This window comes from Calcarisporiella thermophila, assembly GCF_041956535.1.
Source record: "Calcarisporiella thermophila strain CBS 279.70 unplaced genomic scaffold VTP21scaffold_18, whole genome shotgun sequence".
NCBI lineage: Eukaryota > Fungi > Calcarisporiellomycota > Calcarisporiellomycetes > Calcarisporiellales > Calcarisporiellaceae > Calcarisporiella > Calcarisporiella thermophila.
Window position 1 is genome coordinate 598,346 of NW_027192208.1, and position 12,995 is coordinate 611,340.

General features: G+C 49.9%; 4 protein-coding genes across 4 annotated transcripts; 3 read left to right on the forward strand and 1 right to left on the reverse strand.

Moving 5' to 3' along the window:
- Positions 1-1,555: 1,555 nt before the first annotated feature.
- On the forward strand, positions 1,556-3,525 carry VTP21DRAFT_3755 (uncharacterized protein; the record flags this gene model as incomplete). The annotated part of the gene is made up of 2 exons (XM_069394092.1): positions 1,556-2,567; positions 2,669-3,525. 2 exons carry the CDS (start codon positions 1,556-1,558, stop codon positions 3,523-3,525), a joined length of 1,869 nt encoding a protein of 622 aa, XP_069249193.1.
- Positions 3,526-4,175: 650 nt separating this feature from the next.
- Positions 4,176-6,122, reverse strand: VTP21DRAFT_3756 (uncharacterized protein; the record flags this gene model as incomplete). The annotated part of the gene is made up of 5 exons (XM_069394093.1): positions 4,176-4,622; positions 4,723-5,371; positions 5,450-5,648; positions 5,729-5,954; positions 6,018-6,122. 5 exons carry the CDS (start codon positions 6,120-6,122, stop codon positions 4,176-4,178), a joined length of 1,626 nt encoding a protein of 541 aa, XP_069249194.1.
- Positions 6,123-7,802: 1,680 nt separating this feature from the next.
- On the forward strand, positions 7,803-10,588 carry VTP21DRAFT_3757 (uncharacterized protein; the record flags this gene model as incomplete). The annotated part of the gene is made up of 10 exons (XM_069394094.1): positions 7,803-7,937; positions 8,009-8,111; positions 8,188-8,267; positions 8,344-8,855; positions 8,921-9,386; positions 9,462-9,726; positions 9,791-9,879; positions 9,962-10,075; positions 10,145-10,399; positions 10,469-10,588. 10 exons carry the CDS (start codon positions 7,803-7,805, stop codon positions 10,586-10,588), a joined length of 2,139 nt encoding a protein of 712 aa, XP_069249195.1.
- A 1,166-nt stretch (positions 10,589-11,754) lies between these two features.
- On the forward strand, positions 11,755-12,648 carry VTP21DRAFT_3758 (uncharacterized protein; the record flags this gene model as incomplete). Its single annotated transcript, XM_069394095.1, has 1 exon — positions 11,755-12,648. One exon carries the CDS (start codon positions 11,755-11,757, stop codon positions 12,646-12,648), a length of 894 nt encoding a protein of 297 aa, XP_069249196.1.
- Positions 12,649-12,995: the final 347 nt, after the last annotated feature.

Consider the following 12,995-nt stretch of genomic DNA (forward strand, 5'->3'; position numbering starts at 1 on the left):
TCCACGTTTCCTGCTTAATTAAAAGTGTTGATTCATTGTTCCTCTCTTTCAACGTCGGCTCCAAATTCGTCCACGGAAAGGGGGGTTGGATAAGGGTCTCTGTGCCTAGGCTTAATCACAAGGCCACGTCTCTCTCCTTGCAACATCCCGCGCCAAATGCAGTTGTGTGAACGCTTCGCTGAGCTTCTTTTTCTTCCCTCTTAAAGGTAAGATTTCCATTAGGACGGTATGTACCGGAGAAATAGACTTTATGTGGGGGTGCCGCATAATCTCGAGTAGGCATATTGTTCGGGAGAGGAGAGTGGAAGGAGAACAGGGGTCAGGTACATGTGAAGGTGAAAACGATGGTTTGTTGGATAAGCCTGCAGGTTTGGATGGTTTCCAAGGAGGCTCCATTCTAACCCGCGGGACAAGGTGAGTTGGGATGGAAAAGCGTCGGGTAGTTCCGAGAGGTTTATTACCCGGCCGGCGGCACTCGAGCCGCAGGCCCGTACAAATAACCTGCCTCCAGCGTCGCTCGATTCGGAGCCAACACGGTCTAGCGGAAGGGAGCTCTCGTCTCTCTTTTACCCGGTCCAGCCGCCGCAGCATCTTTTTAGTTGACACTTCGCTCGGACAATTTGGCCCCTTTGTGAAGGCGGGGGGGCCTTCACATGTAAATGCGTTGGCCAGTGGAGGAGGAAAAAAGAAGCTTCATATTTGGGTTCGGCAACCTTAACGGCTGCTGCCTGCCCTAGCTGGCTTCGTCACAAAAAATTGGGAAAAAACCGGGGCGCTGTGTTGATAAATGAGGGGAAGCTGGTATGACTATTCAAGGATATAAATTTTCGCGCCATTATCCACCCCTATGGAGCCATCATGAGAGGACTTTGGCTAAAGCTGCGCCACGTTCACGAGCTCTGCGAAGGAAATTGTGTGAGGGGATCCAATTAAAGAGGATTGACAATCTTTATGAGAAAATGGCGTCTCCAGACGAGCCACCGAGCCTGGGGAGGAAGACGGATTCCAGATAGTGTGCCCTGAGCCCTTCAGCGAGCGCGCGAGGGATGGCTCTGGCCGGCAGGGTCTAACTGAGGAGCATCGAGGCACCGGGGTGAGGGGTGCGAGAAGCTGCCAGAAAGCAGGACCCTTAGCCCGGCGATGAGGGGATCGTGGGCAGGACGGCCTGGCTGCGCGAGGGGAGGGGAAAGCGGGGGCACATGCTCACAGGAGGCTCGGTAGAACCAGAAGCGAGCATTTCGCGCCAGTGCGCTTACTCAGATTCCCCCCTCAGCTCGACAGGGTCAGTGGATCGTGTTTTTCTGGCGATGCAATCTTGCAGAAGCACGCAATCCAGGGATGGAGCGAATGACAGCTGAGCTCGGTGAGAGAATTTGGATGTGTTAGGGAGAAATTGCGGTGAACTTTTTTGATATATATTTTAACACCCGAAGCATTTCCTAAGGTCCTGTCAAAACAGCCGCTTTTTGGTGCGTTTGTTGTTTTCCTTCTCCCCTGTGATTGATCGATCTTCCCTTGCTCACTCCTCCGCGTCCGTCATCTTGACTATGCGTTTATGATGGACCTGCATTCTAATCACTCCAGCGATCAATCTGAACATCCACAACCGCATCCCCAGCAAAAACCCGCTCCCACCAAGGGAAAATGCTACCGACATCTAGCCAATGCCTCCCCCTCCCATGACGAGCTCAGCAACCAACTCACCCCCCTCCCCTCCGAGGCGCGCTCCACCATCTCCCACATTTGGTCCCTTTTTTCGGCCGCGCCCTCCTCCCATCGAAGACTGATCCTCCAGGGGATCCTCGCCCAGTGCTGTGTCCCGCATCTCTCTTTTCTTGCAACCTCGGTGCCGCCTCTGCTTCGCATTGATTTCATCACCATGCTCCCCCCGGAGCTGAGCCTGAGAATACTGAGCTTCTTGGATGCGGGCTCACTGTGCGAGGCAGCCAAAGTGTCGCGAGCATGGAAGCATCTCGCCGATGATGATGGGATCTGGCACCGCATGTGCGAGCAACACATCGACAAGAAGTGCCACAAATGCGGGTGGGGTCTTCCCCTCCTTAAGCGGGGGGTCAGGAAGACCTCGACCCCTCCACCCGACCACTACGTTCCTCCCCTGGAAGATCACCAAGGTGCCGTGCGGGAAGATGCAAGAGTGTCGACAAAGAGGGCAAGGGAGAGCGACGATGAAACTGCACCCACATGGTCGAAGGCAAAGCGGAGCCGCTGCGACAGTGACCCGCGGAAGTCTCCGGCTCAGCCGCCTCCCCAAGACTTCGCCCGCCCTGAACTGGCTCCTCGCCGCGTCAAGCCTTGGAAGCAGGTGTATGCCGAGCGGCTTCAGATCGAACGCAACTGGCGCAAGAGCCACGCCCACCACACCACCATCCAGGCCCACAGCGACGGCATCCTGGCCTTCCAGTTTGATGACGCTCAGAATTTGTTAGTGACGGCGTCCTACGATTACCTGGTTCGGGTGTGGGATCTGTCGAGTGGGGAGCTAGTACGGACGCTCGAGGGCCACACACGGTGCGTGCGGGCCTTGCAGTTCGATAACCTGAAGCTTGGTAGGGGCTCCATCACCGGGGGCCTTCCCCGTGTTCTCTTCTTCGGCATTCCTTGACTAACCGATTTTCTTTCTTTTTTTTCCCCGCTTCGAACGCATTAGTGACGGGTTCCATGGACCGGACCCTGCGCATCTGGAATCATCACACCGGGGCTCATATGCGTACCCTGCACGCTTCCTCCGGCGTCACGGCTCTCCGCTTCAACCACAACCTGCTGGCCGCCGGGCTTGCCGATTTTTCCATCCAGATCTGGAACTTCGACACCGCGGAAACCTTCTCCCTGGTCGGGCACGGCGACATCGTGAACGGGCTGTCGTTCTGGGGGAGAGACACGCTGGTGAGCGGAGGCGACGATGGATGCGTCCGGATCTGGGGGCTCGGGGTGGACGATCGGAGAGAGAAAAAGTGCTTGGAGGGCCATGTGGGCCCGGTGACCACGGTGCATGCCTCGGCCATCGTGGGGGGGATCGGCGAGCCGGAGGAGGCGTGTGAGAGGGAGGAGGATGAGGAGGGGGGGGATGGAGACGCCGAGGAGGAGGAGAGAATGCGGTACGAAATGGCAAAGGCGCGGGTGGTCGAGAAGAACATGGAAAAACGAAAGCAGGAGCATGTTGCCAACCAGGAGGCCGGCAGGGCGGCGGGGAATGGCGAGAAGGAGCGGGTCATGCTCGTGACCGGATCGCTGGACAACACCATCAAAGTTTGGGATTTCGATACGGGCAAGTGCGTGCGCACGCTCTTCGGCCACGTGGATGGGATCTGGGGTCTACAGTTCGATCGCCTGCGCATGGTGAGCGCCGCCCAGGACGGCTCCATCAAGCTTTGGGACATGGACTCGGGTCGGTGTTTGCGCACCGTGGTCTGCTCCGGGCCTCAGACTTGCGTGGCCCTCTCGGACACAAAACTGTTGAGCGCGGGAGAGGATGGCGTCGTCCGCATTTGGGATTATAGCGTATAAAAAGATGCTAATTTATGGTTTTGTTTTCGTTTTCCTGTGATTATCTATTTTTTTCCTCCTCCTCCCTCCTCTTCCTTCTCCTTATCCTTTCGCACTCTTATACTCTTTTTTATACACTGCAATCTAATCCATGTCTTTGTTGTATTTCTGGGTATGCTTTTTGTATTGTCTTTTTTTTTCCTCTCGCTTTTTTTTTTCTTATTTACTTTTTTTCCTCCTTTATTCTATTTTAGCTGCCTTCATACTTCCTTGTGTGCTTATATTTTGTAAATCTGACTTTTTTTTTTTTTCAAAAAATGAACAATAATAGATAACTTCAAAAGAGGCATATCCTTTGTTCCACCTCCAAGAAGTACCATGAAGAGAGAAAGAAAGAAGAAAAAAGAATTTTGTTTAGATAAAAGAAATAAAGGGTAAGAAGAGAATAAGAAAAGGCAGGAGTAAACGAGGAGATAAAAGTAGAAATAGAAATAAAAGATAAAAAAAAAAAGAGATGCACTATTAAAAAGAAAAAAATAGAAAAAAAAAATCGAATGATGCCTTTTTTTTATTTCCCAATACAAAAAAACAGGTCTAGAATTCCAAGCTTGCCTTCATCTCCCCTCTCTCCCTCCCCCGTGTCATCGGTGAACCCTGGACCGCTTGCTTGTTTATTCATCCCCACTGCCCGACATGATCACATCGTCGATCTTCAGGATCATCTTCACCAGCTGGGTGGCGAGCAAGAACTGCTGCCGCTTCGAAATCAGGGGGTCGATGACGTGGAGCTCTCGCATGTCGTTGGTGCCCTTGTTCATGCAGTCAATACCCAGCCGAGAGTTGCTGGTGGTCACATGGCGACTCTTGACGTCGGCGAGCGTGTCGATCGGGGACAGTCCCGAGTTCTCGGCAAGCGCCAAGGGGACCGCGTCAAGGGCCGAGGCAAACGCGCGCATCGCGTACTGCTCGATGGAGGAGATCTTGTCTGCCTCGTCCGAGACCCGGAGGGCACAGGAAATCTCTGCCGCACCACCACCGTAGACAATGCGGTTATCGCGCACCAAGTTACGAACTACGCACATGGCATCGTGGAGGGAACGCTTCGCCTCGTCGATGATCTAAAGAGCAAGCGGGAATTGCGTTAGTAAAGAATCATGTTAAAAAACAACTTGTAAGTGAAAGGAGGGGGGAGGGGGGGGGAGAGGGTGGATCCCTTACCATCTTGTTTCCGCCCCGCACGAACACGGTCACCGCCCGTGAATTGGCGCACTCCTCTATGACCAGCATTCGGTCCTTGGTGGTGCCGAACGAGAGCTCCCTCACCAGTCCTGCCCGCCCCAGCTTGTCCTCCCTCAGGTCCTCGAACCGTGGGACGATGCGACCGTTGGTGGCAATGGCAATCAGCTCGATCTCGGGCCCACCGACCCAGCGCACTGCCGGAAGCTGGTTCTGCATCAGCAGGTGGTTGGCCTCGTCGTCAAAGCCCCACTGGCAGATGACCAGGTTGGCCCCGGAGTTTTTGACGTGCTGGATCATCTCGTTGAATTTTTCCCGCTCGTACTCCTGCAACCGGCGGTACTCCTCCACCGAGGTGATGTCGAGCTTGTGTTTTGTCTTGGGCTTGGGCGGTTCGAACGGGCAGGTGAGGATGGCAAGGCGCACATCGCGCAACTCGCGGGGCATCTGGGGATGCGACATTTCCTTGTCGACGAGCACTCCGTTCACGAGGATGGTGTCCGCCAGAGAGCCACCCACCTTGCCGTCGACCTTAATGAGCTCAAAGTCCACGTCCTTCCGCTCCAGGTCGGCCACCGAGAGCACCGCGTCCACGGCGATCTTCGCGAACTGCTCGTGATGCTTCGATACACTAAGAAAAAGGAAAACAGCCCGATTAGAAACACTCAATCCGAATGGGGGGCCTTTGCCCAGGATCCCCAAATATTACATCTTGCTCCCAAGGCTTGTCATGGCCGTCTTCATAAGAGAAGAGGTATCTTCACGCGAAAATTCTACAAAGTCCGAGACTGTGTCCAAGTGCTCTACCGCGATCTTGCATGCACGCTCGAAACCATCGGCAATTCGCGAGGGATGAATGCCGCGGTCGAGGAGCTGTTCGGTCTGCTCCAACAATGCACCCGCCAACACTAATTAAATCCAGGAGGAAAAAAAATGAATCACTCGTCCCAATATAGGAATGGAGTCCATAGGATCTATCTGTATGTACCAACAACGCCCGTTGTTCCATCACCAATCTCGTCATCCTGGCTTTTTGACAACTGTACCAAGAGTTTAGCAATCTGGTGCTCCACTTCCATCTGGCTCAAGATCGTCGCGCCATCATTCGTTACTGTGATGTCGCCGTCGGGTGAGATCATAATCTTGTCCAAGCCGCGCGGGCCGAGCGATGTTCTTATGATGTTGGCGACGGCCTTTGCCGCAAGAATATGAGACTGTGAACGAGATATAAATTAATGATAATGCAGATTAGTCCGTGGAAGAAAACGGGCATGTACTTTAATGGCATCGATTCCCTGCAGCCGCGACTTCTTTTGCTGCTCGCGGACAATAATGTAAGGCTTGCCATACTCGTCGTAGGCGAGTGTTGCTGGTGTGTTCATCTTATGATTAATTTTAAGGATCCTTGGGACTAATAAAAAAGTTCCAGTAAGTTCTCGCTTGCAAATAAACAAGAAATAAATAACGGGTGACGTCAATCGAGTCGCGCTAAAGGGAACTCGACCGAAAAGGCATAGAAATTGAAGGGTGGAGAAATAGATGAGCCCCTATCGACCCTCTTCCTAGAATCTTGGCCCAATATATCTATGTGTCCATTACGGATCGAAACAAGGTCCTTCAGAGGAAGTTGATATAAAATGCAAGCTTGTATTTCGTAAATTTTCTAGTGTAAATAAAGGTTGGTATCGTGTATGTAGAATGGCATCCTTGGGGGGATTATAACCTCAACCCAAGCCCGCCATCAAACTATTGATTTCCCAATGAAATCGTCCTCCTCTTATTCGCCTGTGCAAGCATCAAAAGGCGCACCTGAGTGCTTGCCATAGTGCTCTCGCTTTCAAGATCGTGGTGATTGTGCTCGGTGCTGCTTCTCCTCTAGGTCCAAAAATTGTCTAGGATTGATATTAGATGTTAGGACTGATAAAATATCTTCTTTAACTTTCCAAAGAACAAGATCCATCTGCAGATGCAGCAGGAAACAGCAGCATTGTGATGATGCGAGTGGGACCTGAGGGGCAGTGAAGAGGGGGTGTTGCTGGAATTGAGAGGATGATCGAGCGCGCAGCAGACCAAACTCGGCCGGCTATGTGTGCCCAAGGATACCCCCAAATGTTATTTCTAATTCGATCCAGAGTCGGCACGATTTCCGGGATTGAGTGGAAGTCTCGAAAAGTTTGCCATGGCTCTCGGCTCAAACGAGTTCCAATTGAATACAATGGCCACCGCAGAAGGCATCGACATGTTCTCCTCTCACTCCCCTCTGCATATCCCCTTGCCGCTCACCATTCTGTTTATAATTTTTAATCCCATAACACCCCACCCCCCTAAGTTTGTTTGGTTCCCTTCAATACTAAAAGTGCTCAAGCGAAGCTCACGTAGATAAATTAGTTAGATTTGACTGAAAGCTTTGGACGTATATTTTTAAAGGCAATTCAAAATAGCCACGGCAATAATGCGAGAGAAGGTATGCCTTTTTTCGTCAAAAGGCTTTTCGAAGCTTAGATTGTACCAGCAACCAAGTGTAGGGATACAGTCACACATACTCGCATTTTCCGCTCTGTTTTGGCCATGTGCCTTTATCCAAACACGATTAGGGACGGATCTACTATAACATGATGGTGTAAGGGCTCGCCCAACTTGGACATCCGATCTTGTTTACACGGAAACAGATGGGTCAGCAATGTTAATTTCATACACAAGAGCAGAATTGGACTCCGAAGCAGGATGGGAGACGAAAATTCTACAGCTGCCTTGTTAACTCTTGAAGGGACTACAAGACACTACGGTCTTTCAACCTTTTATTTATTACTCGTCGACACTTTCAACCGTGTTTACCAGCCTTCCCCAAATAAGCCTTGCCAAATGCTCAGTCAAAAGCACTCTCAGCCAATGGGGAGGAAGTATGAGTTAACTATTATCAGAGCACAGAACTTTGTGCATCCGGGAGACACCAAGCTAAGTTTTGAGTGAAGACTTTAAATATGGCTCGGGGTTCAGCCGTTGCTCTGTTCGGATTTCCCCCTTATTTACTCTCCTTGATTGTATTTGAAAATTCGGCTTAAATGATGGAGCTTCAGAGCGCTCGAAGATTGACGCGCAAAGGCCGCTTGGCCATAGTGTCCATGCTAGCGCTTTCAGCACTCTCTGGGGTCGAGGCAAGGGCCATTCCTGTGCTGCAGCCGCGTCAGGCGCCACAAGTAATGACGTGTTTTATTTGGAAAGGAGCTGGATGGTTGTGTTAAGACGCCAATAACTTCTCTTTTTCAAGCCCCCAGTATGTGATTCTCCACAGTGCCAGGAGCTTGCGGCCATCTACAAGACTTACATGGATCCGGCAGTGAATCCTTGTGAAGACTTTTACAATTTTACCTGTAGTTACCATGCAATTCATGCTCACCTGTGTGCCCAGAAATACTAATTTCTACTTTTTATTTGCTCCATGGTTAGGTGGCGGCTTCATGAAATCGGCCTCACGAAATCTTACTGTCCTAAAGCCCTTTAATTCATATTTCGTGAATACCAACGATGTGAGAGCATTACATCTGACCTTCTCTCCCCCCCTGATTTAGTATACTAACCGACACGATTGCTTCCTCTATAAAGAAATTCATCTCTGATCTGGTGACGGGGAGATTTAATCCCACAAACCCAGTTACCGGGTGGCCGGGAGTCACCATAGACAAGGCGGACGAGGAGTTGCTTGGAAAACTGCGCGGTTTCTTCACCGCCTGTGTGAGTGGCTCGCGAAAGGAGAAAGGCATTGGGCCGCTTATACCCATCCTCCAACCTCTTACCGATGGCCCGCTCGAAAATAGCCCCGATATTCTTGGGACCCTCTTTGGAAGGGCGTTTGCAGAGGCTCGTATTTTCGCCTTCTATGGGTTGGATCCGGCCGTTGATTTCACGACAGGGAATATCATGCTTGCAGTTACTATGCCTAGAATGAGGATCGACTTCTCATTGCCGGGAGTTGAAAATTCATTGATGGGGATCCTAGAGGAGGATTTCAAAGAGATGCAGAAACTCCTTCCTTCGCTTTCACAAACTGATCCATCGGCTGCCGCAAAAGAGGTCTTTGCACTGATGAAAAAGCTGATGCCCATCTTCCTTTCCCTGTAAGTAAATTCCTCCCAAGTGTATTTGAGAAATGGCCAACCTAATCGAATCCCGTCTATCTTAGCCCGTTACGGCCCAAAGAGGTTGACGTGTTCCACCCAATGACCCTAGCAGAACTCTCGGCTCTTGCTCCTGGCGTAAACTGGGAAAATTTCCTCAAGGCCTATTTACCCCCTTCGGACGCGCTGCCCTCGAAAATTAACGTCCCATTCCCCGATCAGGTGCGCGCAGTCTCCTCGGTGGTGACCAGCTCCTCTCCTCTTGCCATCCGGTACTTTATGATATGGAGAACCAGGAGGAAGTTTCCAAGTGCCTTTTCTTCACTCTCTCTTGGGGAAGAATCCTGCATAGAATTGGCCGATATGGCACTGCCACAGATATCCGGACGATACTACGTTCTCTACAATTCAAACAATGAGACCCGCACCGAGGTGTTTTCGGCCATCTCATTGCTTCAGCAAAGCTTTTTGGAACGCCTCAGTCAAATTACTTGGCTGGATGAGGGAACACGCAAGAATGCGGCTGATAAGGTACGGCGTCCTAATTCAACGCTCCTTGGTAATGGCGCTGGCTATGATATATTAACAAGACCATTCTCTCTACAGCTTAGTAAAATGAAGGAAACCGCCGTGATCTCCGAGCACGATCCCGAGACCCTCTCCGCCCAAAACATTGCACAGTTTTACTCTAGTTTCAATATTACCAACAACTTCATAACCAATGTGGTCAACCTGCAGAAATTTAATAACCACCTTGTTTTGTCCATGCTTGGAAAGCCACAGGATCCCCTTTCTTGGAAACTAATTCCGAGCTTGCACATATTAAACGCATTTTACTCCTTTGATACCAATTCAATCGCCGTTTTAGCTGGTAAATACTATAGCTTGGTTTGCTTTTCCGTTTTTATGTATATGGCTCAATCCAATCGAACTAGATACGATGAAGCATCCTCTATACGATCCCGCCTACCCCGAATACATAAAATTTGGCGGACCTTATTCAGTCTTGGGCCATGAAATCACGGTACGATGAGCCATATTCCTCCAAGGATTGTATTTTGTGTCCATTCCACTGACGTTAATTTTTTTTGTCTCGTCCATTTCAGCATGGTTATGATAACTATGGTAGACTATTCGATGGAGCAGGCCATTACTATAACTGGTGGTCCAACGAAGCAGTGGCTGCCTACAACGAGAGGGCGAAATGTTTTATTGATCAGGTGCGTGGCTTTATTCCTTCCTCTACTTTCTTAACCCTTCTGTTACTGATGAGTGCTCTTATCACACAGTACAATGAATATCCTATTGGAACGCTTAACAACCGAGTTTACAAGATCAATGGCACGGCCACCCTTGGCGAAAACATTGCAGACAACGGAGGGGTTGCTAGATCCTATGACGCTTGGCAGAAACGATTCCAATTGGGCCAGGTGAATAACCGTGCACTTCCAGGGCTGGAAAAGTACACTCCACAGCAAATGTTCTTTATTGCTTACGGACATATGTTCTGTGAAGCATATATCCCGGAAGATGGGATCATGAGGGTAGGCAATTTGCCAGTTAAACATCGATCACACTACCTCTAACTCTCTCCTCTTGATGGGTTGACACAGTACTCTATCGATGAACATAGTCCTAACCAGTGGCGAATTCGCGGTGTGATGAGGAATAGCGCCGAATTTGCTCAAGCATTTAATTGTCCAGCTACTCAGAATCGTTGCGAAATTTGGTGATTGAGCTTGGGGGACGATCTCTTTTTTTTTTTTTATCTACCTGTGTATCCGCTCAATTCGTGTTTCGTTCCTTCTTTTGATGATACCATCACTTTGGCTAGACTTCTCTTTCCGAAATATAATCGTAATCTAATTTCATAGAATAGGCTCAATGCAACAGAACACTTTCTTACCTCCCTCAAGCATGTTAAGGTCCACTGAAGTTGGCTCCGCCAGGCTAGCTAGGCTGGCGGAGCCTACTTTAAATAAGAAGTATGGTCATCTCAGCTATGAAAATCTTTCATCTTCATCGTGGGAAACAATTTTTATTTGTATAGATTCAGGAACTAGGCAAACTACCTGGCCGCTAAGGTCGAGGAAATGAGCCAAGGCGAGAACATGCATTCAATACTTATATTCGTTGGAGCCAGCGCGCGTGCGAATCTTCCTAATGCAAGCGATGAAAACCGTTAAACGCGTACTTAAATACTCATGAAAATCGCACACAAAAGATCCTCAGTCGAGTTCATTTTGATCTCACTAGCCACCGCACCAACAACTCTTCAAACTCTCCCACTCCTCACTATACGCGCGTATCCACACTGGACCTCCACATCACAACATGAGAACCAGTAGACCATAGCTCACGCGTAAGATAGATCTATCTCCAAATACAAATTCTCCTATCCTTCTCGATCTCGCGAAGGTAAGAAGAGGATGGAGAACACTGTGTGACACCAGTAGGCAAATCTGTAGTGCTCAGCTTGAACAACACAGCTTCCAATGCTAGGCCAAGAGTTGATCTATTTTGAGCACTGTAATCTAATCTTTCGTCCACTAAAGAAACAAAGGCGTCGAGGAAGTGGTCCAATGCTAAGATTCTCCCTCGTGCAGTGGCGATTCAGGGAGGGTGGAGAGCAGAAGAGTTGCTGTAGATGTGGGTAGCATTCGAACCTTTTACTGAAGCATCATGGGATCTTAAGTGTGGATTAGTCGATATCGAGCGTCGCTTACCTCCTTGTTGGGGTTTTATGAAAAACGTGTTCAGGGAGAAATTAAGACTGTTAAAGAGGGGCATGAGCTGATTGGATGGATATTCATCATAAACTTTAAGTAAGCAGTCATACGATAGCAGCTTCATCTCAACCTCAGCATCCTTCGCAATTTGTCAGCTCGATCCCAGCAAAATGTCTTTCACCCACGTCAAAATTGCTGTCATTGGCGGTACCGGCCTCTACAATGTGGACCATCTCAAAGTAGTGGGTGAGGTTTTCCCGGACACTCCTTGGGGCAAGCCGAGCGATGCCATTACCATTGCAGAGACCCCCTCCGGCACGCAAATCGCCTTTCTCGCCCGCCACGGCCGAGGCCACTTCCTCAGCCCTAGCGAGATCCCAGTACGGGCCAACATTGCCGCCCTGAAGCATTTGGGAGTCGAGATTATCATCGCATTCAGCGCGGTTGGCTCGCTGCGCGAGGAGATCAAGCCAAGAGACTTTGTTCTGCCCTCGACCATTGTGGACCGCACCAAGGCTCGCCCCTCCACCTTCTTTGAAAATGGCGTGGTGGCTCATGCCATGTTCGCAGACCCATTCCACCTGCCTCTCGCCGATCTCATCTGGAAGCAGCGTCAGGTGATTACCGAATCAGGGGTCGACTTCCACCGGGACAAGTCCTTGGTGTGCATCGAGGGGCCTGCCTTCTCCACCCGCGGCGAGTCTCACATGTATCGGGCTTGGGGATGCGATATCATCAACATGTCGGTGGTCCCTGAGGCTAAATTGGCTCGGGAGGCGGAGATTGCTTATCAGATGATCTGCATGTCCACCGACTACGACTGCTGGCGCGAGGATGAGGAGGCCGTCACCGTGGAGGCCGTGGTGCAGAATCTGACTTGTAACGCTGATAATGCGAAGAAATTGCTGCTGGCCCTGCTCCCTGAGCTGGAATCCATGGCGGTAAGCGGAAGTGCGGTCGAGGGATTGAAAGGAAGCATGAAATTTGCCTGTGTCACGGCCCCGAACAAACGGAACCCGGAGCAGGTTGCCAAACTGAACTATATCCTGCCGGGCTACTACTAAAGGCCCATTGCCTGGTATTTAATGCAATATCCGTTGTACTAGAAGATAGAATAGAATGTGTGTGATCATGTTTCAAAAATGCTTGTTGTAATAGAGGGCGGCCTTCTATCTGATCTAGAAAACAATATTTGTTTTGTTGTATTGTTTCTATATTGGTTCTAGATGTGCCTAAATATACATATCTATCTATATATTCGTATAGAATGCTCCGTTCTATCGTCTTATCCATTGGTAATCAAATTTTCGGTGATCACTCAAATATGAAAACAGCCATACAATTTCCATGGGACATTTATATGCTTGAGCATTGTAGATACGATGATTACGTTGGGCTCTCACACAAGGTT